Genomic DNA, 27,995 nt, shown 5'->3' with positions numbered 1-27,995 from the left:
TGCTTGGGCTCTGATTTCTGTCCCAGCGACAACGATACCGACAACGACTGCTGGTAAAAAAATCAAAATCAAACGCAACAAGAAGTCGTTTAGGAGGAACTAAGTGGAAACGCAAAAAACTGGGAAAAATCATTCATCATCTGGAACATTTCTCACAGGATCCTTCAAGTCTGAGTCTTTAGCACAATAACACACATTATCATGTAAATTCATATATTATTACTGCATTATAATATTATACATTGTATCGCATTTCATAAATCATGTAACTGATAATTGTATATTGTTTATTATATTACACAGTACTATTATTAGTAGTAATAGTAGTAGTATAAGTATTATTAAATAATATTATTATGGCACTGTTTCAAATTTGCATTCCATCGTTTACAAATAATTGCATTATATTATATTTTATTGTTTTAACACTTTTTTTTCATACTTTCTTTATACCTCATAATACACAATCCCACTGGTTTCTGCCAAACCAACATTTCAATGCCGTGCAATGTGACATGTGACAAATAAAAAATCTTTTACACATTTAAATAAAACACACAGCTGAATCTTTGAATTCGATGAGAACAATGAATATATTACGAACGCACGTGCACACACACACACACACACACACACACACACACACACACACACACACACACACACACACACACACACACACACACAGTCATGGATGTGTGAAATACTGGCTATATTATGAGAACAGGACGGGATTTCCTCTCTATTCTAAACACTAAACACAAGGACGGCATTAAAACGGCACTACGGCAGACAGTCAATGCTCAAGTGTTTAAGATAAAAACATTCGCCTTTGTAATGCTATTGTATTCATGTTACAATAATAATGCAGAAGTCTCTTTGCACTGTTCCCCCATTCTTGGCCTCAAAGTGCAACTCAAGTTTCATCCTAAGTTGCATCTCAGCTGTTGCTATGTTGACCTACACATACCTGATTCTGCTGGACCACGTCCTATTATGAGCAAACAATTGGGCAACAAAAATAGATGTTCAGAATAAGACACACTGAAAAGCTGTATAAAGGATGCACTGTTCTATCTGCAGTGCTGATTCCTGCAGAACCGTATGTGATGTTGAGGAAAACAAAAAATGAAACAAGGAAAAAAAGAAAAGAAAAGAAAGAAGACCTTTGAGACTTTGAGACTCAAATAAATGTTAGGAGAGCAGACTCAGATTGTTCAGTGAAGACTTCATTTTTCCGCAAAACCTTCAAAACTTGAGACTCACCTGCGACGTGTCGTTGTCGCTGTGCACGCCGTTGACCGACACCGACTGGTTGAGTGTGGTCTGGTCCAGACTGGTCCTGTTGGTGGAAGGCAGGGAGACAAAACGTTAATACGAATGGGAAAAAAAATTAAAACAAAATGCCAACTCGCAGACTGCAAGACAGCAATGTTTCTCTGACTTCACCTGGCGGCCGAGTCGTGTATCTGGCTCTCCATCTCTGACGCCGCCGCCAGGTCGACGGGAGGTGGCGAGGGCGGCCGCCTCGCCCGCTCCTCCTCCTCCCGCCTCCTCTCCATCTCGTGCCTCTCGAGCTGAAAAAAAAGCAGGGACCACGATGGGCAAAACACACACAGGTTGGCAGTGGCTGAAATTCCAGCACATTTTTTTGGTGATGGAATTTAAAGTACAGTTTGTAAAATGTGGCTTGATTTATCATTTTTATATTGGTAAAAGCTTAACATGCTGGCCATAAATACACTAATAAAAGTGTTAAAATTGCAGTACAATAAAAGTCATTTGGTTTTGCACCACTATATCTTTAAGGAAGCCTGGTGTGGACAATCCAGCTGCCTGACAGCACATTTAGTAATTAAAGAGAACGCTCGCGTCTTCAAATAAACCAACAAAGAAGAAGGTGGACGAGGTATCCAGGTTAGAATGTGCAGGCCAAGATCAGGAGATGGAGAGTAAAAGACGCTGCAATCTGAAATTAACCCACTTGATGTCGCTGTTTCTTCTTCAAAATCTCCAAATAATTTAACACACTTAACCTTGAAGACTTTTAAACACACTTACTGTCGTGAGCTTCTCCAGCAAGAAGAATCGCTCCTCCCAGGCTGTGGCCAGCTTCTCGAAGGCCTCGTGGCGCTTAATCAGGCTTTCCACCTCGTCCACATTTGCACCCAGATCGGCCGCCCGCACCAGGGGCTCCTGGCCGGCCAACCACGACTCGGCCACGTAGGCATCGCGACCAAACTGCAGCACCTCCAGCACTGAGGCGCAGCAAGAGGAGATGAGGGGGAGAAAAACGTCCTTCATCAGGGCTTTCAGCAGGTTTTTTCATTACACATGGCATAGCAGAGCTATGTTAAAACTAATGAGCAATCTTAATTTGTTGTCCTGGTAAAAAATATCATAAAATATAGTTTTTCTGTGCAAACAGACAATAAACATAAAGCATGTTTTAACGAAGACATTCGTCATTGTGTGATTGACTGCAACCAACAGGCTTCAAAGTGAATTTCAACCGTCACCTTTCCCCGACTGACACTGAGTCCAAGCAAACGCTTCACTTGTGCTGTTATTTCTCACGGTGATGCCATGTCATTGAAAACACCCCTGCACAAGGCTCCTATATAGAACAGCGAGTTGTGGTTGGTGAGTCGGTGGTTTGTACCAATTTGCAAATGGTCCATCTTGTCCTGCCACTTTTTGTTGATCTTGTCTCTCTTCTCCTGGAGTTGAGTCAGTTTCTCTCGAATCTGTGGATCACAGAGGTTTAGACAATCAGACAAAAAAACTTAAAAAAAAAAAATTAGCACACTGTAATCTGTATTTTAAGGGTTAGGGTTCAACATGTTCAACGATAGCTTCCGTCTTCCTCAGAAGGCCACCTGGGTGGTGTTGCGTGACACGTTTATATCAGCTGGTATCACCCAGGTGACCTTCTGAGGTAGACGGAAGCTACTGTTGAAACATGTCTAGGTACAAAGATAACATTGAAAATAGTCTAAAATAGTGTCTGTTTACTCTGTTATAATATAAAATTGCTAATATTTTGTTTTTTTCCCCTTTTTTTCATTGGATGAAGTTATCTATTGGACAGTACCTCATCAGCTGCGTAGTGGTTTTTGTTAATGAGAGAATTTCCCATTTCAATGCAGGCGGTGAAGCTGTTTGCCCTCGTCTCAATCTCTGACTTGATGTCTTGATGATTGGCGATGACCAAGCCTGCAGAAGAAACATCCCTGTGGCAGCAGACAGACAGAGAGAGACGCAGGAGGGTGAGATCAGACAATATGCGCTGGTAAACACAGCGGCAGTATCAAATCAGAGCCAACAGTCACCTGGGGCTGTCGTGGGCGTCGATCTGCAGGTTGACGCCGTCCATCCACAACATGAGGTCACGCACCATGTTGAAGAAGCGGAATTTCTCCACAGTGTCCAGCAGGAGGAGCCGGCGTGCCTGACCCGCCTCCAGCAGGCCCTCCCAGGCGGTGGTGACGGCGTGCTCGCTCCGGTGGATGTCATCGGCTTTCTCCCCGGCGTAGGCCTTCTGCAGCGGCGCTGCGTCGTCCTGCACCTGGTTCACCTGAGGACAGACAGACGCAGAGTGAGGAGGAGAGAAGAGAGGATGTTTGGTTTTCACAGGACACGTCGACTCTCAAGAGGGGTCAGGGCTCTGAGCCATGAATTGTTTAAAAATTTTTTTTTTTTTTTAATGGCGACGGTTCTGTTACATTTTCTTCATTCAGGACATCAGCTGCAGAAAAAGAAGCGCTCCTGCTTTCTCACTCAGCAAATGAACACCCAACAATATAACATTTGATACAGAACGGCCAATCTGGAGGCAGGTGGGAAAAACATTGCGTTCAATGCTTTGAAAGGAAGACTTGACCAGCCAACAAAATTGATTTTCAAGAAAATGTGTCAGTCCATGGTGAGAACAAAATCAAGCCCCGCTGCCCTCGTACCGAGAAAGAGATCGCATCTCGTGGTCCGGAAGGTTTTCGGACGACGGAAGTCAAAAGAACGTTGCGTGCAAAGAGTGTTTTGACTTTAATCGCAGCACCGCAAGGAAACACTAGACCACCTCAATCGTCACCACAGAGCAACATTTTGACGAAGCGGTGAAGACTCACTGAAGCCTGAACATGTTGACCAACTGGTGTTCTTAGCAAAGACTCTTTAAGCAGTTGGCTGCAGAAAAACTGACCATGTTTGATTCTTATTCTGTGTACATTTAGAGAGCAGGTCTACGTCTCTGGTCATCTTCTTCAAAGAGACTGCAGGAAAGTTGATGTTTCAATCTTGCATGAAGCACTATTGTATATTTCTTTTGTTATGTTCTTTTGCTACGGACAATGAATGTGATAAATACTGTGAATATATAGTATTTTTCCAGAGTGTTGCAGCCCTGCGTGGGCTAGAAGTCAGCCCACCTGTCCGCTGAGGGCCTGGATGTCGTTCTCAAACGTGTTGTGCTGCCTGTGCAGGTGCTGAACGGTGTTGAGGTCCCGGCCGAGGTCGGAGGGCAGCCCTTCCCTCTTCTCCTTGATGCGGCCCAGCACCTCCATGGCGTCCTGGTGGAAGCGGTGCAGCTCGTACGAGGCTGCTAGCATCTGTGTGCGCGTGTCGATCAGCTCCAGCAGGTCAGCCCAGGCCTCGTTCAGCCCGTCTTTCCACTCGGCCACGCTGGCGTTCTCCGGGTGGCCCGACTCGATGAGGTCGTCCGCCAGCCTGTTCACGCCGTCCACGCGCTCCTGGCCGATGGTGCTGGTGTCGCGGGCGAACTCCCGGAACTTGTCGCGCAGCATCTTTCGCAGAGAAATGAAAAAAAAAAATCAATGAATGAATGAATTTCTATATTCCATTTTCTGTCTGATAATATATATAATATAGTATTTATTATTATACATCAATGCTAAAATGTTTAAACTGCTATATATACAAATGATTGATTATGACCTTGTGGGTGGGTGGAATGTTATATTTCATCCGTTTTCCAATTTAAAATTGATCCAAAAAACATGTTAACATTAATATGTCCTCTATTGTTACAAATTAACAATAGAGGGAGGGCGGGGGGTTGGGGAATCAGCGGACCGTCTAAAATTAACACACAAACACAACATGTTACTGGCGGTTTTAATGAAAGTAAACAAAATATGATAACTGTGGGAAAGCAGTTGTCTCAGGCAGCCCAAATCAAAATGTTAACTGGATGCTGCCTGCATTTACTAATACCCAAAGAAAGCCATGCTAGCTGTGAGTCTCGGCAGCTCACAGAGATAGACAGCTGATACTGAGTTTTTTATTCAGGTGAAATAAAATGTAGCTCGACGAAAATTTCCATTTATAATTTTTGTAGGTCACTAGCACGTAGTGCTCACTGCTCATGTACAAGAGCATATTGTCTGTGGTACATGTGGACGACGACAGTAAAACCGCCAGTAATATGTTGTGCGTGTTTGTGAATTTCTGACCAATCTGCTGACGGTGGCGAAGCACATTTGTTGTTCACACTGTTCGGTGAGGAAACGTTAAATTGAAGACCAGTACAGACATAACACCGGTGTTGTGTCTCGCGTGACAGTTTCTCTTCGCCCACATTTTCCTCGCACGTCTCTGTCGCTTCCGCCATGACTGCTGACTCACTCTTTCCAATTGGTTTGCGAACTCAACCAAAAGCAGTTACTTGGAGGCGGGCATCTAACGCAGTAAGGCTCAATCTGATTGGTCAAATTTCTTTACATGTAGCGCATGGATGAACGCACTATTTATCGCAGTGTTTACGATGTCTATCGCAGATGTTGATATCGCAATATCGATAAATTTACAATATATTGTGCAGCCATAGTCCACTCACACACACACACGCATTTATGTTGTTGTTATTCACTGTCTGTTTGTTAATGTCACTGTATTAATAAAAGGTGAATAATGACAAAAGAAATAAACTGATTAAACTCGGCAAACGTCTCCAAAGAGCGACTGTAACAAACGGGGGAAAGAAAGGAGAAACTCACGGTGACGTGTTCGTAGTCTTGTCCCAGTTCATGGGAGCCGGCGACCACCTCCCTCTCGGCGATCCACTGCTCCAGGTCGTCCACCTCTCGCTTGAGCTGCGTCAGGCGCAGCCTCTCCTGGAGCCGCCCGCGGCGCTCCTCGGCCAGGTCCTTCAGCCCGGCGTACAGCTTGTCCACCTGGGCTTGCCGTAATGTGATCCTCTCGCTGCAAATAGAGTGAGAGAGAGAGAGAGGGAGAGAGAGAGAGAGAGAGAGCGGCCGTTAGAAATCAAGCAACTGTGAGTGAGTGTGAGATTCTTTCATTCAGTTATTTTATTTTATTTCATTTCATTTTATTTTTTTCATCTCTCTTCATCTGATGATCAAGCTGATGGTCCATCTATCCAACAGATGGAAAGAAAGAGACCGAGGAAACAGTCAAACTGGACTTTGCACTCTCACCTCTCTGGGTGCTCACTGGTGACCATGAGGCGGCTGCTGTTGGCCAGCTGGTGGATGGTCTGAGCATAGTCCTCCAGTGCCTGCTCCAGCGTCTGGTGCTTCTTCACCATGACAAGTGCACTTTGCTCATCCTGCAGGGCCAACGGGGAATCATTTTGGTTCTGTAGGTGCCACTTAGCCTCACACAATAACACATGACACATTGTTTTACGTTTGCACGTTTTCTGGAGAATAGATTTTGAATGATCTTTGGAGAATAAAAACGCAAGCAACTGTCTGAGACTCTTCAGTAAATGCGGTTAAGCGTCTGCAACAGTGGTCACCAACACGGTGGCCACGGGGAAAACTGGTTGCCCCCAAAGAGCAGCATGAGTCGCCCGCAGGCCTGTTCTAAAAATAGCACAACTCGTTCAGCTGCGTCTAAAATTCAGTTTCATCCGACCATGTTAAGTCATTGTTGATTGTTCAACAAGGTTGGTCTCCCTCTTCTTCCTCTCTCACCTTCGCTTTTTCCTCCGACATCATGTGCAGCTCCTGCTCTCCCATCCAGGCCTCTGCCTCCGCCGCGTCCGCGTAGAACTGCTGGGCGCGGCTGGCGTCCATCAGACGAGTGTGACGCTTGTCCGTCTCTGCGATCAGCTGGTCCCAGAGGTCCCGCAGCTCCACCAGCCGCTCCTCCAACACTGACTGCCTCTCCCCGTCCACCTGGCTCTGGGTCTTGCCCCGCTTGTGGATGTCGTCGATGCGGGGCTGGTGGCCCTGGATCTCCTTCTGTAGTGTCTGGTTGAGTGAGGGGGAAGGAAACAAAACCAAAAAACAGACATTCAGGTTTACTGTTGAATCACTCAAAAACCAATCAGAGCGTGAAAATCCACTTAGATCTTTAGGTTAAACAAATAGAGTCATATAGTTGTTGCTGTTCTTGTCCCGTTCAGACTCTCTGTGACTTGAAGTGAGTGATCCGTGTACCTGGTTCTTCTTGATGAGCAGCTGCACGGTAGGGAGGTCTTTTCCGTGATCTGTGGAGGCGGCGAGAGGCATCCTCTCTTTCACCCAGAGCTGAAAGCAGTAGCCCAAGGATAAAGTAAAACGAGTGTCAAACAAATCGGGACACAATAAAAAGGCTTGCTTCATCCTCCTGCGTGTAATTCATGCAGCTCATCAGGCGTAAACCACTCACAATTTCATCCTCCAGATCTCTGTTGAACTGATGAGCCTCTTTGGAGGCGAGCAGCTGCTGTCTTCTCTGCTGCAGGGGATCCTGCAGGCTGGAGAACGTGTCGGTCACTCGTCTCTGCTGACCGTCGACCTCGGCCAATCCAGCGTCTTCCTGGGTCAGGGCCAGGGCCTGCGACTGCAGGGCCTGCACCTCCTTCTCTCGGACCTCCATCTGATGCTCCAGCATCTGCACAAGGAGTGAAAAAAAGCCTTTCACCAAACCACTCAAAATTAATTAGTCGAAAAACTTGCAGAGGGGGGCTCAACAAGTGCAATAAAACTAAGTTAAAACTAAGTTATTGTATTTAAATATTTGGTATTTTATTGGTTTTCCTACCCTTAGAGCGGTTCTCATATACATAAATATATACACAGATTAACAAGGGTCTTGCTCCCAGTTGGCTGCCATCTTGAACCACCATATTTCTAAGGAAGCCTGGTGTGGACAATCCAGCTGCCCGACAGCGCGTTGTGTAATTAGGGTGAACGCTCGCGTCTTCAAATAAACCAACGAAGAAGACGGTGGACAAATTATCCAGGTCTGGGTGTGCAGGCCACCGTAATTCACTGGCACTGAAAGACGCTGTCACCACTTGATGTCACTGTTTCTTCTTCAAAATCTCGAACCATGACACGCTTGACCTTTAAATGTATTCTCACTGCAGAGGAGGACTTCCACCCTACCTGGTGCTTCTTGAGCAGGATATTGACGCTGGTCAGGTCTTTGCCGTAGTCGTCGCTCTGCAGCTGACCCTCCAGGTTTTTGAGCCAGACGTCGAGGGCAGAGCAGCTCTGCGTAAAGAGCTCCGCCCGGTTGGCATCGAACAGGCACTGGGCCTTGGTCTGCGTGGTCTCCTCCAGCTCCTGCCACTGGCGCTGCAGCTCCTGCAGGGTTTGCTCCACCACCGGCTTCAGCTCGGGCTTCTCCGTCACCAACTGCTGACCTTCCTGTTGGAGGTGGGAACCACAGAGAAGAGGAGATTTGGTGAATCAGTCTATGATCATGACATGAAAATGTCCTAATGCACCATTCAAATCATTACTCAAAAAACACATCTATTCTGTTATGCTTTTAATGTTACTGTTTTACTTGTGTGTTGTTTACTTATTTGTTTTTAACTACCAGTGCAATTAACCTCCTTGTTTTTCATTTATTTTACTCTATGATTTACTCTTTGATTTATCTGTGTGCATATTTTTAAGTATTTTTTCTAAACCTTATTTTTGTAAAGTTTCTTTGAGAGCTTTGAAAAGTGCTCTAAAATTAAACATATTATTATGAAATCAACTCCTTTGGGTGAGTTATCCAAACCGTCCCAAAACAGTCATGCTCAGTATTAGCATGAGAGGCTGTAAAATCTTGGGTGCAATTAAATAATGCCCTCATCAGGTCTGTGTGTGTCTTGAAGACAAAAGAAGAAAAAAAATCACTAACAATCATTGTGAAATTGGTCACACCTTGTCAATCTTGTCCAGCCAGTCTTTGTTGGAGGCCAACTCTGCCATGAAGGCCTGGTGCTTCTGCCACTTGCTGTGAAGATTCCTGGCCTCATCGTAAGACATGTCCTGCGCCGTCAGCATCTTTTCATTGATCCACAATGTGAGCTAACAAAAAATATAGATATATAAGTTAGAGAGAAAATAACACAGACACTGGTTGGTTTCTCATAATGTAATCACAAAAACCTACTTGAGTCCTTGTAAAGCATTGAAAACTCTTACCTCCTGTCCGTCCTGCAGGAAGTGCTGGAGTTCACGGTTGTCCTTCAGCTTGGTCAACAGTTCATTTGCAGCCTTCTTATTTTTAAGATGCCTGTGAAAATAAGAAGGATATCTTTAAGCCACTATTTTAAACTAAGGAGAAACTTGACTGTATTAACATCCCTCCCACCCTCCAGTGTTTTAAACTTCAGCCAACCTTTCCTGGATGGAGTCAACTTTCTCCTGGATCTTATCAGAGTTTGCGTTGCAGTCGTTAATGAGGCGCCGTCCAGCTTCCACCACGCCAGTTATCTTCTCCTCGCTGGCCTCGGTGGTCGTGAGGAAATCTTCGTGCTTCTTGATGGCCTCCTCCGCTCCCTGCAGACTGGTGGGCATCTCCGTGTGGGACAGCACGTACTCCTACGCACACAGAGGAATGGGATGTTGAAAAAATCTTAAAGGCAATCAGCAAATTCCACACTTGTTTTAAATAAAAGTGGCAGCAGTGATACAGAATTACAGTTATTTGCTGTTGTGGTCTTCAGTAAAAACCATTGTGAGGAGCAAAGCGCCTTCACTTTACAGTTAAAACTTGGATACAACTGAAAAAACTCTCATCCTTCACACAGAAACCATCACCTGTGTGTGTTACTGTGTGGACCTCTAAATGAGAGGATTCCCTTATTCGGCAGGAACATCACAGAACTGGAAATTAACTGACAGACTGGTCCCGGATCTGAAACTCGATGACATTCATACATGTTTTAGTCTGTGTTCGGCCTAAAGTTCGTCCATCTGCGCAAATCTGGAACTGAAAGCTGAGCCACAACTGTTGTAAGTGGCCGGCAGAGCCGACTGTGTTTGCTATGTCCTGTTATGTTCAGGCCGGGGTTTGGATTGTGGGTATGTCGTATTCACTTTCCCGGGCACCGCAGGAAGTCTTGAAGGAAAAGAGTGTAGAGTGACGCCAATCGCCATGATGATGAAAATGTGAGCTTGCATTTTGTTTCTTCAGCCGTTTATGGTGATAAATTAGCACATCATGTAAATCAACAAGTCTGTTCCTGTGCAGGAACAGAGTGCAGTTGGGTCGAGTCGCACCCTTGGTGAGACTTTTTAGAGGCAATTTTTTTGTTCTATGTCTTTTCAGTTTCACTGTACCCATTTAAATGTAGTTGTACCAGCAGCACTGAAATATATGTTTTTTTTTCTCCTTATAAGGGTGTTGGACTGAAGTCCGTTTCTCACCTGGCTGTTGAGAAAAGCCTCCGCCTGCTTTGCATCTCTCAGGAACGTCTGGAAGTCGAAGGCCTGCGCCAGGAGACTGTGGCGGTTTTCCCACATGCGGCGCAGCTCGTGCCAGCCGGTGTCCAGAGCCTGCAGCCGCTGGGCCAAGAACATGTGCTGGGCGTCTGTCTGACCCTGGGTCACCTCCTCGCCCACGGCACGCATCTTTTCGTAGTCCTCCTTGTAGTTGTCCACCTCATTCTTGATGTTCTCGTGCTGGGCCAGCAAACTCTCGGCCTCGGGCAGAGATGTGGGAATGTCTTCCGAGGCCACGGCCGTCTGCGTGCGCGACAGCCAGGACTGGAAGTCGTCCAGGTCCCTGAGGAAGCCCTGCAGCTTGCTGGCTTCGCCCAGCGACTCCTCGCGCCGCTTCATAGTGTCGTTCAACTCCTCCCACACTTCCTGGATCTCTGCCAGGCGAGCCTGGATCTCCCCTGCCTGATCCGGATGTTCATTGGCCAGCTTCTCTGCTTCTTTCGTCAGGTCGTCTAATTTACCCTGAAAAAGACAGCCGCACGCACGCACGCACACACGCAGATACACAATCATTTCAGATCAGGAGCGATCACAGAAAATCCATATTAGACTCGTTAATAGGGATGCACCGGTACCACTTTTTTAGAGAATGAGTAGAGAACGAGCCCTTGCTTTTCAGTGCTCATCGATACCGTCACAAAGTACTTAATGAGGCCGTTACATATTATAGAACATATTATTTAGATTTCTTTTCCAAAGACTGTCCTGTCATTTTCTAGAACATGGGGCGACTGTCACAAGTTTCACCGTAGTGCAAACACAGATTTAACAAACTTGTCAAATACATGCATATACAACTGGTATCTGTGTCGTGGTATCGGCACATATTTCATATATATGAGTATAGTACTCAACCCGGATATCTCTACCGATACTGGTATTGATATCGGTGAATCCCTGCTCATTTATACTTCCCAGTATGTTCCGCTCCCGCTCCTGAGGAATGAGCCAATGCACATTAGCGCCTACACACCTGGATGGCCTCCAGGTCCCGCTCCATTCCCGTGAGTTTGCGCTGCAGCGCCATCACTCCAGCCAGATCGTTTCCGAGGCCCTGAGTGGATTCAATCACTTTGGTTTTTTCTTTCATCCAGGATTGGATCTCGTTACACTCCAGGTGGTAGTTCTGGATGTTCAGAGCCGATTCCAAGCCTTGTTTCTTCTGCCCGGCCAGTTGCTCAAACTCTTTCCATCTGCGTGCCACACCAAATCGGGAAGAACAAGGGTTTGTTCATCAAGACAATAAGTGCAATGAGTGAAAATGGATTGCTGTGTAATATGGTTTTAATCCGCTCGGACCTGTTGTTCAGCTGGTCTCGTGTCTGGTGGATCTTGTCTTTGTTGCAGCTGTCGGAGCTCAGCAGCTGCTCGGCCACCTGGTTCACGTCAGTGACTCGGGAGCCCAGGTTGTTCATCTCAGGCTCAAGTGTCTCAAACCTGCAGCCAAAAACGTAATCGTGGATAGTCAATCAGCAACGATCAATACAATGCATTCAGTCGACAGTCCACAACGCCAACACTTAAAGGTCTAGTGTGTAAAATCTGGCTTGATTTATGATTTTATATTGGTAAAAGCGTAACATACTGCCCATAAATACATTAATAAATGTGTATACTCGCTGTACGATAAGATTTATTTGGTTTTCCTACCATTAGAACAGTCCTCATGTATAGAAGAAAATACATAGAGCAATAAGAGTCTTGCTCCTCGTTATCTGCCATTTTTCACCATCATTTTCTAAGGAAGCCCACTGGACAGTGGCTTGAATACCAAACGCGCTGTCAGGCGGACTTCTTTAAAAATTCTACACACTGGCCCTTTAAACACAGTATTCAATAATCACACTACTAACCTCTGCTGCACCACCTCCAAGTCTTCCAGCTTGGTCGGGATCTCCATGCCGTCCAGCCACTGCTCCTTCTCCTCCACCCACAGCAGACAAGCGCCGGCCTCGCTGAACATGCGGTAGAGGGCCAGAGCGCCCTCTAGAGCCTGGCGTCGAGCTGCAGACAGAGACTCCAGCTCTTCGTAGCGCTGCTCGATGGCAGGCAGACGGCCATCCACCTGTGGGCAGTGAGGGCAATCATTTAGTACAGCGTTTTTCAACTGGTGGGTCGCGACCCAAAAGTCGCGGAGCTGTTTTGATTGGGTCGTGGTTCGTGGCCAGTTTCCCTTTTTTTAAACAAGGAATTTTTAAATACATGTAATTCTATTTTGCAGGAAAACAATTTAAGTCAATAATTTCTGTCATTCTGTCACAACTTAACTATCAGAGTCAGCTACCTCTTAAAAAAAAAAAAAAAGGGTAAGAGAAGCATTCAACTCAGTATACCTCAGGATAGTGCAGGTAGGCCTCTGGCAGTGCCTGGGCCTGTTCATGCAGTGAGTCGATGAGTGGGCGGTGGCTCTGGATCTCCTCGTCGATCTCCCTCTGCTTGCGAGCCAAAGTCTGCGTGGAGAACTCGTCGTGGCCGACCTCCTGGCTGGAAACCTGTCGGAACGTCTCCATGATCCACGCCTCCATGTCGTTGGCGTCGGTCTGAAACTGATGCAGGGCCACGGACTCCTTGAGACTTTGCTCTCTTAGCTTGGTGGTCTAGTTAGAGGAGGAAAGCCAAGGGGAAAAAAGCAAAAAAAAGAAACAAGGTTTAGAGAAAATATATTTTATCACTGGATGTGTATTAATTATTTTTTTGTGTGTATAGAATAGAACAGAATAGAATGCCTTTATCCCACATTGGGGACATTTGCATAATTACAGCTGCATGTAGTGCATAGAGAAGAAAAAATATAAATGAAGAAGAAATCAAATCACTTTTATGTGTTTTTATATAATAATAATAATAATAATAATAATAATAATAATAATGATAATAATAATAATATTAATATTATTAATAACAATATATTACAATTATTATGTAACTTAATCATAAATGTATATTATACTATTTAATCATATTAAAGAAGAAAAAAGGAAAAACAAATATTTACATCTATATGGACAGTTCTATTATTTACAAATGATTTACCTTATATTGAATACAAATAAGTTTTTTATTGCTCTTTAATGAAATTTTCATGATAAAGATATTTTCTTTTATTGCATAGTGCATGTGTATGTGGCAGTAAGAGAGCATGTCGTCATGGCCCACCTCCTCCAGGTGAGCCCACTGGGCCCGGACGTCCTGGATCCTCTCCCGGACCTCCGGGGCACCGTAGTGTCCCTCGGCGATCAGAGCCTCACCCGCGGCAATGCTGTTGCTCAGGGGGCCATAGCGGGCGGCCATCTCGTCTCTGAAGGCCTCGTGCTTGCTGAGCAGGTGGAGGGCGGAGGTGAGGTCGCGGCCGCAGTCGCCGCTGGCGAGGATCTGCTCCTGCTCTCTGATCCAGGCCGCCTCCTCGCCCAGGTCCCACAGGAACTGCCAGAGGCGGCGCGAGTCCTCCAGGCGCTCCCTGCGCTTGGCGGCCAGCTGGCCCAGCTCCTCGTAGGATTGACCCAGCAGCTCCACCTTCTCGCTGACCAGCCCCGGCTCGCACGGTTTGTAGGCTGGAGATTTGAGAGCACGCCGTTGTTACTCCACCCCTGACTGAGCAGCATCATTATTTTTTTGCAGGAAATGGATTTTTTGCGACCTCACCTTGCTCGTGAGAAGTGAAGCGCTGCGCCGCTCCCTGCACGGCTTTGATCCTTTCGGCCTGCGCGGAGATGTCGGCCTCCACCAGCGTGTGCTTCTGTAGAAGGTCCAGCACATCGTGCAGATGTTTGCCGCTGTCCTGAGACTGCAGACGACCCTGAGGCAAGACAGAGCACAGTGCAATAGCCGGTTAAATAATTACGTTTGGTTAAATTTGGAGGCTTAACAGTTTTATGAGTCATCCACTCAACTTGAAATATTGAAAGACAGACTGAAAAACTAATGATGATAAAATCAATGACTATGTGGTTACAGTCCCTTTAACTTCAGCACAGAGTGACAAAAAGCCTCAGATGACAGCAAGGTTTCTTTCATCCGCGTCCTCGGAGCAGAAGGCAATTACATGACAACAGGACCCACTACTGCCGACACAATAAAAAAAAGAGATAATGGCACTAACAAAAGGCTTTGTAATTACACTGTGGCAAGGCGAGTTACAGAAACCGGAGCAGTCTGAGAACTCAAGAACACTCCAAAAAAGAGCCTCCACGCTGCACTGCCATCCAAGACAACACGTACATTACATCTTATCTCCTCTCTGTGGCTGTGAAGGCAAATATAATTTCCCAGTATTTCTGTCGATGTAAAAGAAACTCTCTCCATCCAAACAGTTCATACAGACTGGCGAAAGGTGGCAAATCTGCTATTTTTGTAAAAGCTGGTGGGTGGATGGTGCGGAGCCCTCAGAGAAGTACTATGCAGTGAAATAAATAAATACATTTATAAAAACCACCATGGAAGGGGAGGAGAGACATGCACAGGCATTTTTATCCTGACACACAACTGATGCATGTTTAAAGCTGCGGACAATAATGAAAAAAAAAAAATCCACGGCAGAATTAATCGATAAGTGAATTTCCTGGAGGGATATTAGCAGGAAATTAAACGCAAAATAGAAAAATACCTAACGATGATAACTGCTAACTTTTAATGTCCTCTGTTTTAATAGTTTAATATCAAAATCTAAAATGCTGCCAGCCATTCAGCATCTCACGAGTCACTGACCTAAATACTGCAATACGACAGACAGATTTCAGAGGAGCAGAGTCGGTTGAGTCCCAATAACTTCACAGTCAGCCTCAGTAAAGCCAGACAGTGACAGGAAACACACATCACAGCGGAACTGTAAAAAACGTTACTGGTGATGTTTATGGTCCTGAACTGAAGCTGCTGAGAAACATCTGCAAAGAACAGCGGCTGAGCTTCCAGAGGGGAAAAACCAAAGACACTACAGGACATTGCTGGTGAGCAGCGTTTATCAACTGGTGGGTCGCAACCCACTTGGGTCACAGCTTTGTGGACTATATATGTGTGTGTGTGTGTGTATATATATATATATATATATATATATATATATATATATATATATATATATATATATATATATATATGTATATATATATATATGTATATATATATATATATATATATATATATATATATATATATATATATACATATATACATACATGTATATATATTTCCTACACATGATAGAAAGTGGGCTAGCATTTTTATTTTTGTGGAATAAATTTGAGCCACAAGGTAATAATTAGCTTTAACTCAGGAAAGCGTTAGCGCACGCCGCTGATGGCAGCACGTCACGTTACCTTCATGTCGGCCATCCAGTCCATGATGTAGCGCATCTCCTGGAACAGCCTCTGGAGGTCCCGGTGGGCGTTGAGCCGCTCCCGCCTTGCAGCCAGCAGCTCCTTCAGATACTCCCACAGGCGCAGCACATTGTCGCGGCGTGCCGCTACGCGGCGCACGTCATGGTAGCCCTCGGCCTCCAGCTCCTTGGCGACGGCCTCCACGGCGGCCACCCGCTCCCAGTAGGCCCCAATGTCAGTCTCGATGGCCTCGTGTTTGCGCGTGGCGGCTTCCACCGCACCCAAGTCGGTCCCAAAGTTGTCCTAGCAACAGAGACGAAAGACAGAGAGAAAAAAAAACACGACCTCAGCACATCTGTCTGTCGCATCAGAAAAAACAAGGAGTTTGCTTGCATGTGTGAATTTCCTCTTCCTACCTGAGACACCAGCCTCTGGTTCTCGCTCAGCCACGTCTCCCTCATGGCGGCCTTGCGGTCGAAACGCGCGGCGAGCATCTCCAGCTTCTCCTGGCGAATCAGCTCATTCCTCAGCGCCAGCTCTCGCTCGTGCTCGGCCTTCTCCAGCCGCTCCCACGCCTGGTGAGGGAGGGAGTGAGAAAAAAAAAAAGAGGAAGTCGGTTACCAACTGCGATAGCAATATCAATATTGCACACGACAGATGATGAAAAACACCTGATAACAATCGCGCGGTTTGAGAAAAAAACAAACAAAGAAACAATCTGCTCAAAAAGTTGAGGTTATTGGACGGCTTTGGCATTTTTTAATATCATAAAAAAAAGAGGTGCAGCATTCCTCAGAGCTCACCTTATTAATGTCAGAGATGAGTTTACCCTCCCTCGGCATGTAGACTTTCTGATTGTTTGCTCTCATCTTGCTCTGGATCGTAAACAGAAGAACCTCCAAGTTTCCTTTCTCTGTAAACCTGAAGCAAACAGGAAGTTGGTATATTGGGAAAAAATATAGCGTCATATCTGCCTCACGTCTGCTTTGACGGTGAAGCGCGAGCACCGTCGGCTGTCTGTCTTGACTCACTTGGGGGGTTTCTCCACGGTCCTGTAGGAGTTGAAGGCCTGGAGCTGGTTCTGCACGCCGCTCAGCGAGTTGGCGAGCTGCCGATCGTTGAGTGTCACGATGGTTTGCTCGATCCACTGCAGCAGCTCTGAGGCCAGCGTCTCGTACTTCTCTATCAGCTGGTCAGCCTCGATAGCGTAGTCTAGGACCTTCGACCCAAACAAATCATCATTGGATTTAGGAAGCTGGCAAGAACTGACATTCCTGAATTTGTAACTGTGTTAGTCTATATGTGACCTTATACATGTATAAATATATATATACATACATATATAGACTCACACATACATACATACATACATCTATATGTGTGTACATATAGATGTCAGAGATCTATATATATATGTATATATATATATATATATATATATATATATATATATATATATATATATATATATATATGTATATATATATATATATATGTATATATATATATATATATATATATATATATATATATATATATATATATACATATGTATACATATATATATATATACATATACAGATATATATATACAGATCAAAGTTGCGCGCGCGCGCGCACACACACACACACACACACACACACACACACACTCACACACACACACACACACACACACCTTGCCGATTCGTTTGCCCTCCACTGCCAAGGCCTTCATCTTGGAGAAGTAATGGTAATAGGTGGCCACGTAGGTAATGATGGATTTTTCATCAGGCTGGTCGACATTAACATCTGAGGGGCAGATTGGAGGGGGCCGACAAGAAAAACAAAAAAACATTGTATATTCATCTCGGAACCGTTCATCACAATTTAATCTCCAAATGTATTCGCTTGGTCGGACAATTTGGCTCTGAAAAAAGTCGGAATGCAAGTTTCCCATGTGACAAAATGTTAATCTTTGGATTTTGGTTTGAGGATGTCACTGTAGCTGACATGTGATGCAGAGTTGTCTAAGCTTTCATTAATTCCACTAATCCTCCAAACTCCTCACACCCATTAGTCTGTTTTGGACGAGCAGCAGCCGCAGTCTTTTTGCCTCTGTAGCCAGTGTCAGACCTCTAATTGAACTCAGACGAGTGTTTCTTTTTGTCGTTTGTGTGTGTGTGCAAAATCGATGCACTCACCTTCAGGGTCCAGCAGCTTGGTCAGGCCAAGTTCTTTTTCTGACACGTTGAAAGCATTCTGGAGATTGTAGTGAGCGTTGGACCTCTTCAGGTTTTCAAACTCAATCAGGTCAGGTCTACAGGGAGAGGGGAGATGTTGTTGTGGTTTAAATATAGAATAAAATGAGAACATTACAAATGAGAGTGCCATTCATTCACATTGCTGCATTTCTGCATTACGAAACATACTGTATTTTGCACTAAAATGTAGTGTAAAGACATACACGACCAGTCAAAAGTTTGGACACACACATGCATTTAATGTCTTTTCTTTCAGTGTTATGACTATTGACATTGCAGTTTCTCACTGAAGACATCACAACTACGTATGAACACCCATGGAATTATGTGGGAAACAATAAAAGTGTAAAATAACTCAAATATGTTTTATATTTAAATTCTTCAAAATAGTCACCTTTCATAAAAAAAATATTTAGAGTTATTTAACATGTTTTTTTGCTGCATAATTACATATATCTTGCTCATATTATATTATATTTGATGTCTTGTCTAGTATCTATCTGCAAGGTAGAAAGTTGTAAAGATAAAAAAAAAAAACCTTGCGAGAAGGTGTGTCCAAACTTTTGACTGGTAGTGGATCTCGGGGTTGCAAGTAAAATTCATGTAGATAGGCTGTTCTATGGCTAAAAAAAGGTTAAAAAAATTAGATTGAGTCACACATTTGACTGTGAGTTCATTGTGGCACAGAGAAACGATGGCAGTAATGCCAGCAGGGTGTGCCAGTGAGATTGAGGACGAGGTGTTGAGGACGATTTTTCATAGAAAATAAGTGGGTTTCTGTTATCTAGGTCATCTTACTCCAGTTACTTTCACCCTTTTAGCCATGCTGCTGACTGTTTGAGGGATGGTGGGGGAAGAAAAATATGTAGATGGAAAACAAAGGTAAAAAAAACACCATCAAGTCACGTGACGGTCCCACGGCACATAGTCAAAACAGGCAAATGTCAGAGTTCATACGGTGGACTCGGCTTACTAGGTTAAAATGTATAGATAAAACAATGACATATAAACTTGATGTGAAAAAGTGTGTCCTCCACAGAGGTGCCAAGTGCAGTGGGTGAACTCAAGTACAGGAAGAAGTCAATGACCTGTGTTTGTGAACGATGGCATTGAACGCCAGGCCGTCTCTCCAGCTGGTTGTGAAGTTGTGGATGTTGACATTGGGATATCTGCAGGAGCCAGAACAAAAAGTCACAAATCATTAACCAACAAGTCAACATGACATGAGTCATCAGTAGTCACTTCTGCGTAAACGCAAAAAGCATAAATTGGTCAAATGGGTCTTTGAAGTATAAATAGTGTTTATGAAGCCCTTGTTTCTTACCCTGCAGTTTTCATTTGGCACCACAACAGCAGAGCATCTTTGGCGGATTTTTTCTCCTTGTTGTCCTCTGTCTCCACACTGATGTCTTGGATCTGTTGGCAAAAACACACTTTGACTTCAAAATGAACTGAACTTTAAACAATCAATCCTTTGGTGATGTCAGCTACAACAATTGGAATGTGATCTCAGCTGTAGCGCCACTTTTAAGCAACTTTGGGAAAATTTTAGCACTCACAACCAGAGACAGGGAGTGTGTGGAACAGGATTTACCTCATCACGTAAACCAGTGCATTGATTTTAAATCTTAACCGATTTTGCTTTAAACATGCGGGTCTTTTCATCGCACAGGCACAACGAACATGAGCAGAGCTCCATGCAGCTCCTCATCAACTCCACCTGGAAGCGAAGGATGATGGTCCAGATGAGACCCAGAGTGAGGCGGTGATTTCCGTCCACAATGTCATGCGAGCCCATGTTTTCCAGGTGCACCTTCTGCTCTTTGAGAAACTGCAGGGCCTTGTCCACATTCTCCAGACAGTGAATACGCATGCGGCCTTTGGTGGGCCGTGGCTGCGAGAAGCAGAAGAAGAAGAAAAAAAAAAGTATAGCTCTTAAATTCATTGAAAGAAAGGGTAACTGTGCCCCTAAACAATAGGACAAAATACAATTCTGCAAAACATAACCTTGTGTTTTCACATAATCGTTTAAAGTACAACCGTAAATATATAATACATACATATGTATATAAATACTCAGTAACCGGATGTTAACACAACACTTTACAAATATAGTGTTGTTGTACAATCAGTCAGACAGTTTGCAGGCCCTGCGGTGCTTGTGTATTTTTGTAACTGCATGTTCTTTTCTGGTAGAAGTGCAAGACCGTGGGTGAGAGGTTGTCATCTCTTATTGTTGAGGTCTGTTTCCATAATGCGTAGCGTTGTTGTGTTTTGTGAAACTTCACCCTTGCATTTTGATATGAGCAGAAGTAGAACACGCTGACAATCGAAGAGAGGCACATGATTCCTCCCTCCCCTGCAGTGTGTGGGAGTGGGTCACGCTGAGGTCTGGCTGTGTGTGTGTGTGTGTGTGTGTGTGTCTGTGCTACCGTACTGACCAGCTGTTCCCCCGAGAGGACTTCCAGGAGGCGGATCAGCATGCGGCCGTCGCGCAGGTCCGTGTACAGGTCGCCGATGCGACAGGTCACCCGGCCCAGGTGAGAGTTCACCCATTTGGTGAAGGTCTTCTTCTGCACGGCCTCACGCTCATCTGCAGGGGGACACGGTGGACGAGGACGATGGTCAACCACTACTGACATACATTTATGCCATCATTGGTTTCGAATGAATGAATGAACAGATGAGTCTATCCATAAATGGCTTAAATTTGCCTATTCTGTACTTTATTTCAGCCACCGTGCTTTAGTCAGGTATCTACAAAGTAATTAAAAAAAGAAAAGTAAAATCAGCCTCCTATCAAAGGCGATCAATCCTTCCGATCGCTAGTACAAGTAAACAGATGACTTCATCTTCAGGATTTACGCCCATCACCCACCCTAGTGGTTCTTTTCCCACCTAAGCTACACCATTAAGTCCGCGGGATCACTGCCTTGACAGCTCAGTGAGAGCTTCTCAGTCCTCAGACCAGGCGTGCTCTCATGCGTGCTTTGCTAATTACTCTTAATTCTGTGAGTTCACCTAGAACGACAATGACGAGATTACACACAGAGGCGTGACATTTACCAGGCTTTTTTTCCTTTGTCTTCTTTCAGCTGTTTTATTATTGGAGGAACAGTAAAAAAGGAACCACAATAAATTAAGCTGTGGCAGCAGCAGCTCAGACATATGGAGCAGGGGAGTAAGAAGCTAATCTGCTCCACAACCTGAGAAGGTGACCTCGTTTCTAGGACAGGCGGCCTTTGAAAACACTATTCTTGCATTGTACTTAATGCAAGTCAGTTAAGCACTAAAGCAGACAGAGCATGAATCAGTTTTTTCTGAATACATATTAATCTAAGGAAGGTGTGGTATAAAATGTATAATCCCAAGGTGTGAGAGGATAATGCTCTTTATTTTTTTACTTTTTAAAATCCAAGCACATTACAAACCTGCAGCAGTTCTCGTTACACCCAGGAGACAGATGATGTTTAAAGTTTCCAGTGTGTAACGTTTAGTAGCATTTAGTGAGAAGAATATGCATGCTAATAATACATGTCCATTTATTTGTTATAATTCAGTTTCAACTGGTTCAACCGTTTCAGTATCAAAAAAACGACTCACTAAAATCAGGTGGTGAGCTGAATGAGAAATCAGCTGACTTCAACATCCCTCTACAAACGTTTCTCCCTCATCAACAAATTCCACCTGGAACTGGGAAGGCCACCATGGTGTTAATCCTTGTTTTTCTGATGTTGCACTTGATCTCACATCTTTGTTATTGCAGCCATAATAACCTCTAGGCACGAAATCCTGAAACTCATGAAGACATGCCACGTTCTGTGCAAAATGTAGGGGTCCGCTGTGGCTACATCTATAACGGGTCGCCAACGTGGTGCCCGCAGGCACCAGGTCCTCCCCAAGGACCACATTGGTTGCCCCCCACAGGCCTGTACAACTCATTGAACTGCATCTAAAATTAAATTTTATCCAACCTTGTTAGGTCATTGTTGATAACTATTGAGAACTCATGTACATGATCAGTGTCTTCACATAGATAAATATTAATAATAATATATAACTGAGAAAGTTTGTTATTTCAGTAGAGTGCAGCAAACTGGTTGCCCTTCTGCTCTTCTGAGGAGCCATGAAGCAGTTCTCAGGTTCAAAGGCTGGTGACGCCTGTTCTATACAAATGGGCCAACTGTTTCTGTAAAAATAAATGCTTACTACTAATGAATAAAAACAACAGTCATTTGTTTCTTGTGACGCTACAAAAAACACACATGATTGCTGCCTTTCAGTTTTATATGCTGCCATTAAAACTGCAAATTGTATCAAGCAAAACTAATTGAAAAAATATGATTATTCTGTCGACAAGCAGGACTAACGAGTAAGGGATTAGCACTTCTTAATTTCACCATCCTCGTGATGGTTCTAAGTGAAATTGGAGCGTTACATAGATTTTTTGTGGACACTGACATCAGCTTCTAAAGAACCATAGCCAAAGGTCCAAGATCAAAACCGACACAACCACCTTCACATGTAGAGGGCGATGCTTACCAATGCCACCGTGAGGATGGTGAAATGGAAAAATACCGGCCGACGGAGCGACGCCCCCATGTATCGCCAGCATTAAAAATACATTTATTATGATTGTGTCACACTTTTGGTGTGAACAAATAGTGGAGAGTGAGATGACATGCTTCAGAGAGGAGTGAGCGCTGTGCAATGATGAAACGAGGGGTCACCGAGGAGAACATTGTTGTGCAATCAGCGACCAACTGTCGACTAAAAAAAAAAAGGGCAAACATTTTGAAATTTAACAAAAGATTTCTGGCTATGGGGAAACGTGACACAAGACATAACGTTGGACGTGTCGCAAGCTGAAGGCTGAAGGAGGAGAAGCTCTTTTGAAACAAGGAACCCAGACAGCTTAAGGCGACATCCGCACTGTTAAAACTAGGGATGCACCGATACATGGACTTTTTTTTGCAGAACGTGTAGAGCAGGAGTCACCAACCTTTTCCGCACTGAGAGCTACTTCATGGGTCCTGAGTCACTTGAAGGGCTACCAGTTTGCTAGACTCTCCTGAAATAACAATCTCTCGGAGTTATATATGATTATGAAAGATTATCTTCTATGTGAAGACACTTGTCAAGTTAATGAGTTCGCAATAATTATCAACAATGACTTCACAAGGTTGGATAAAATTGAATTTTAGATGCAGCTTTTGGAAAACTATTTTAACTTTTTTTGTTTGTCTAGTAATACTGAACACTGTCCAAATAAAGGGCACTTGACCACACAAAAAACAACAATAGCACGTGACATCTTGTTTTTCTATGAAGCTGCTTTGCATTCTTCTTCTTCTTCTTCTTCTTCTTCTTGTACTTCTTCTACGCTCCGATGCGTCTCAACTGAACCACAAAGTCATTTGAATCTGAAGAAACCCCAGAAAGGTGACAGCAACACTGTGAAAATGCAGCTGCACCAAAGAATCCTGCATTCCACCTGACACTTAGTCATGTGGTGACAGCGCCCACTGAGTAAGTGGCAGCGGCCAGCGGTCCTCCAGCCCAAATCCTGCGACTGTGTTGGTGCTGCTGCTGCTGTTGCTGCACCTTTTTAATGACAAGGCCACCAAGTGCGAAGAGCGGGGCCAGAAAAACATGTGAGAAATGCGAGTCTGATGTGCGTTCTTAGGATGGCGAGCAAAACGCAAACCTGTCATCATCGACTATCTGCTGCGGTGGCGGTGGAGAAGCAGCAGCTCTGTCATCTGACAACGTGACGTAGTGCTTTGGTCTTGCGTGGTATTGTGAACATGAAAAAAAATCTTCTTTTTTTCAAGGCACAGAATGATCTGTTTTCACATTGTTGACAAGCCGAACATAGTACAGGTAACAAAAAAAAAGAAAGGAAAAGAAAAGAAAAAGTTATGGGAAACTCGGGCTGTAATATGATGTCTGCTCAACACCTGCAAAGCTTGCAGCGGCCAAGACAGGACAATGAGAAACAACTATGGGATAAAGAAAACTTAGGCTAGTAATTACTAGTTTGCTGAGGTCACAAGAACTTGAGTAACTAACTCACAGATTCGTTTTTGAAAACGACTGAAGCCTATCTTAGAACCAGGCCTGCTCAAAGCCAACAGTTACACCATCATGAAATGCACTGCTAAGGTCACGAAGCGGAAGATACGACAAACCTGTCTCACATACTAAATGATGAAATAAAACAAACACACAGCGCTGTTAACCAGTAGCTGGTATTTCCCCCCCCCTTTTTTTTGTTGAGAAAAACACAACTAAAACTAAAAAATTGTGATAATAAAAAAAATTGCTTCAATGCCATCATGCTTTACGAGAAGAGCTGTTTTTGTGTGTCGCCGAGACAAGCATACACAAGATTTTTTTTTCTTTCAAACCTGCCCCTATGTTCTCCCGAGGCCCCAGTAGACCTTAACGATCCTTTTGTGTGCAAGCTTGAAAAACAAGTCATTAGAATTTGCAGCGTGGTGTTTTTCCTCCATTGTTTACCGGCGGCAGATAGGAACGTGTTGTTACAGGCAACATCAAAACATTTCAAAAGCATATTTGGGCATGTCCAGTCACTTTGAACGAGCTCTTTACGGGCCGTAAGCCTGGGGTGTACGTCACACTGGAGGAATGAATGGAGCGGCTCAGCAACGAGTGAGTGGCCTCTCCGCTGGTGTTTGGCCCCGCTGCGGCTTTTCTGTTTCACCCCTAAACAATCTTACCGGTTCGCACCGTTGATAATGATGATTATCCGCAGCTCATCTGCGCAACTGTGGCGCCAGACCTAATCCTTTCTGCCTGACAGATAGTGGAGAGAACACTGTCACAACTACATGTAGACAAATGCAAGAATTCTGCAGACATTGATGGGCCATTTGATGCATGTCCAAAGGAAAAAAGATGAATTGCATTGTAATAGCAGAAATCAGGTCAATGCTTTTCTTGTTTTCAAATCATTTTCATTAAAACAAATACAATTATCTAATTTTTTTAAGCTTATAACAAAAACAAAAATGTTTTCATATTTATTTATGAAGTGCGGCGCTGTTTCGCTATCATCAACACTATACAGGTAATTTTCTACAACATTCAAAGCGGTGTCAAAAAATCCATTGCCTTTGTGTTCAGTAAATATTTAAATCTGCAAATACGCCCACACATTTTGCTATTGAAATAGGAAAGAAAAAAAGGCAACACAAACAGGCTTTGACTCATTGCCTGAGCCACGCAGTTTGCAAATGGACTGTGGTAGAACCTTGGTAGAGCGCAAGGTTGCGTCCTTCAGCCAAAAAGAGGGCCGAACAGTGTTTGTCAGATTTATTTTGTACATGTGCCATCATGCTCGGCATGTCTTCTTGATCAATCTCTCTTTAATCATTCACTAGTAAATTTTGCACTTTTCAAATATAATGAACTTTAAGAGTATGCCAGGATTTCACACAAAGACGCATTGCTCACTTTTTTATTTAGTTACTTCAACAGAGTGGACATGAATTTACTTATTTGACTTATTATGTTGCAAGGTCCTAATATTTGTATTTTTATACCATTTAATTCCTAAATTGTAATTTTAAGTTCCACAAATCATTTCTCCAGACACTTTAGAGAAAGCAACAGTTGTGTCCCCATAACAAGGTAGTAATCATCAGTAAGTGGCTCTCCCACTTTGGTCTTGTTTTATGTACCGCCAAGGTCGTGCCTTCCTTCCTGATCAATTCCATTTCTGCTGGGCTCAAATGACCTTGACGCCATAAACTCTTAAGACATCCTGTTTGTTTGTTTGTTTGTTTGTTTGTTCCCACCCTGGGCCTGTGTAACGAGTGTCTCTGGTCAGCCTGTCCTCAGATGGAATGAGTGAACTACTTCCACCAGTTGCTCTACTTTAATCTGCTTTAATGACCTTCTCTTCGACATTAGCAAACAGACAAGATTATGGTATTGTGCCAAAGGGTACGGAGAAAGCTCATCAGCAGGCGCCAGCCCTGCTTTTATCTCTGACTGAGCTGAAGAGTTGTGAACAATATGATGAAATATATACAACTACACTTTATTTTTCTGCCAATTTAGATCACTAATCAGATGATGAATGCAATGTATCACATTGCACTATAAGTTTGCACAAATTCAGTGAAGCAGTGTTCTTCAGTTGGCATTTACACATATGCAATGAAGTAAACTACTTAAATGTGTTTTAAGGCTAATTCATAAGTCATAACTATGTCTCATCTCAACTCTATTTGAATAATCTAGAACAGGCATGGGCAAACTACGGTCTAGGTGCCAAATGTGGCCCGTTGAGCTTTTGAATCCAGAGTACTGTTTTCAAGGTCATTTCAATAAAGAGCTAAATACCGTGGGGCTTCAAAGACAGATAGTTTGTTCCAATGCTTTTGTTCATTTCCCTCAATTGACAGTAAAGCACATGTTTTTTACATATTCCATCATATACTTTTTCTCTGATGAGGTGGCTCACCAAAACACTTTATTCATCTGCTCCTGCTGGTCCAGCACCTCTGACAAATTTTAGAACCCATTGTGGCTCACCAGTCAAACAGTTTGCTCAGCCCTGATATAGAAGAAAAAAAAAAAAAAACGCGGGTGTGACAGTGTTAAAACCCACATCACAAAACAACAACAAAACAAAACAGAAAAAAAATTTGTCAGAGCTCAATATTTCCTACGGCATCACTTGATTGTAACTTTAATTAGAATGAGAGTTTCTGGAGATGCTTCTCAAAGTATTCTGCAAAAGTCAACAAATTCCTCAATGGGCTCAATTAACCGTTCTATATACTCAAGTATCTAAAACCTAAGTAAAATCAGTTAAAAGTGCCAGTAACATCCTGCAGGTTGTTAACGCCACCTCTGCAAAAGAGTCGATGAGCAGCAGTACACAGCGTGTGTGCATGTTAGCAAGACAGCACATACAGTGCAGATGCACATGTTCATGCTGTGACACTCCTCTTCCTGTGCAAAGGGAACAGCCCTTAGAGTATAAAGCTGCGGTGAAACACCTCCCACCCCCACGCCTTGCACATGTGGCACAAGTTATTTTTACACTTTACAGTTTGAGGTTTCATGAAAAGAAAACGATTCCATGTTGCCCAGCTCTGACACGTTTGCTCTCTAAAATGTGTCTTCGCTTTCAAGGCTTTTCACATGAGAGAAACGGGGCTGTTTGGCCCTCTGGAATGCCACGCAGACACCGAGTGTGTACTCCAGGTCATATACCTCCACGCCATCTGCGTTTGTGGGTGATAACGGGAAGAGAAAGTAAGAAGGGAAAAGACCGACCGAGGCCAATAATCCCATAACAGTCCGGGCAGCTGCAACCCTCCTGCAACAGCCATAACATCTGTGCGCGGGAAAGGGTGAGAAATGTCAATAGGACACTAATTGCCGTAATGTCTCTAAAACGGCACTTGGTTATTACTCTTTCAAAAGAGGAAACTGTCAATATTGGCAAGACTGTACAAATAGCACAGGCATTTTGAGCGCGCCCAAGAAACAGGAAGTGCTGTGCTGAAGGTGAGCAAAAGTGAGATGCATTTACAGCTGCAGGCTAAAGTCAGCAGCTCAGCAAATGCTGGAAAATATCATGTTACAATATTTCAATTCCAAGCACTAAACTTGAAATCCAACTCAAATATTTCCACTTTTCGCGCTGTACTCAGCATAATATGAATCTTTAGACAATCTTATGTGTTCAATTTTGTTAGAAACTG

General features: G+C 43.9%; 1 protein-coding gene across 5 annotated transcripts in view; it reads right to left on the bottom strand.

Annotated features, from left to right (window-relative positions):
* The window catches only part of sptbn2 (spectrin, beta, non-erythrocytic 2), a 53,386-nt gene that overhangs the window by 7,351 nt on the left and 18,040 nt on the right, over positions 1-27,995 (bottom strand). For 2 of the 5 annotated variants that reach the window (XM_076019848.1, XM_076019849.1), the window contains 34 exons: positions 20,691-20,842; positions 19,970-20,143; positions 19,574-19,665; positions 19,338-19,418; positions 18,190-18,305; positions 17,685-17,797; positions 17,038-17,225; positions 16,810-16,927; positions 16,423-16,581; positions 16,007-16,309; positions 14,340-14,493; positions 13,854-14,248; positions 13,031-13,294; positions 12,551-12,762; positions 11,997-12,134; positions 11,671-11,890; positions 10,623-11,159; positions 9,592-9,794; positions 9,396-9,486; positions 9,132-9,278; positions 8,358-8,621; positions 7,636-7,860; positions 7,425-7,514; positions 6,957-7,235; positions 6,456-6,586; positions 6,015-6,219; positions 4,428-4,802; positions 3,333-3,577; positions 3,095-3,233; positions 2,663-2,747; positions 2,062-2,258; positions 1,450-1,577; positions 1,267-1,342; positions 1-50 (listed from right to left, as the gene is read on the bottom strand). The exon at positions 1-50 is cut by the window's left edge and continues 31 nt beyond it. In XM_076019848.1, coding sequence (XP_075875963.1) covers positions 1-50; positions 1,267-1,342; positions 1,450-1,577; positions 2,062-2,258; positions 2,663-2,747; positions 3,095-3,233; positions 3,333-3,577; positions 4,428-4,802; positions 6,015-6,219; positions 6,456-6,586; positions 6,957-7,235; positions 7,425-7,514; positions 7,636-7,860; positions 8,358-8,621; positions 9,132-9,278; positions 9,396-9,486; positions 9,592-9,794; positions 10,623-11,159; positions 11,671-11,890; positions 11,997-12,134; positions 12,551-12,762; positions 13,031-13,294; positions 13,854-14,248; positions 14,340-14,493; positions 16,007-16,309; positions 16,423-16,581; positions 16,810-16,927; positions 17,038-17,225; positions 17,685-17,797; positions 18,190-18,305; positions 19,338-19,418; positions 19,574-19,665; positions 19,970-20,143; positions 20,691-20,842 — 6,346 coding nt within the window. Of the gene's footprint in view, positions 51-893; positions 992-1,266; positions 1,343-1,449; positions 1,578-2,061; positions 2,259-2,662; positions 2,748-3,094; positions 3,234-3,332; positions 3,578-4,427; positions 4,803-6,014; positions 6,220-6,455; positions 6,587-6,956; positions 7,236-7,424; positions 7,515-7,635; positions 7,861-8,357; positions 8,622-9,131; positions 9,279-9,395; positions 9,487-9,591; positions 9,795-10,622; positions 11,160-11,670; positions 11,891-11,996; positions 12,135-12,550; positions 12,763-13,030; positions 13,295-13,853; positions 14,249-14,339; positions 14,494-16,006; positions 16,310-16,422; positions 16,582-16,809; positions 16,928-17,037; positions 17,226-17,684; positions 17,798-18,189; positions 18,306-19,337; positions 19,419-19,573; positions 19,666-19,969; positions 20,144-20,690; positions 20,843-27,995 lie in introns of those variants that run through there. The other 3 variants (XM_076019850.1, XM_076019851.1, XM_076019852.1) reach the window with 2 other exon arrangements.

Source organism: Nelusetta ayraudi, unplaced genomic scaffold (genome assembly GCF_046127955.1).
Source record: "Nelusetta ayraudi isolate G7.1 ecotype Tasmania unplaced genomic scaffold, CSIRO-AGI_Nayr_v1 ptg000011l, whole genome shotgun sequence".
NCBI classification, from domain to species: domain Eukaryota; kingdom Metazoa; phylum Chordata; class Actinopteri; order Tetraodontiformes; family Monacanthidae; genus Nelusetta; species Nelusetta ayraudi.
The sequence above is the reverse complement of the archived record's forward strand: the minus strand, read 5'-3'. Positions and strand labels throughout refer to the sequence as shown.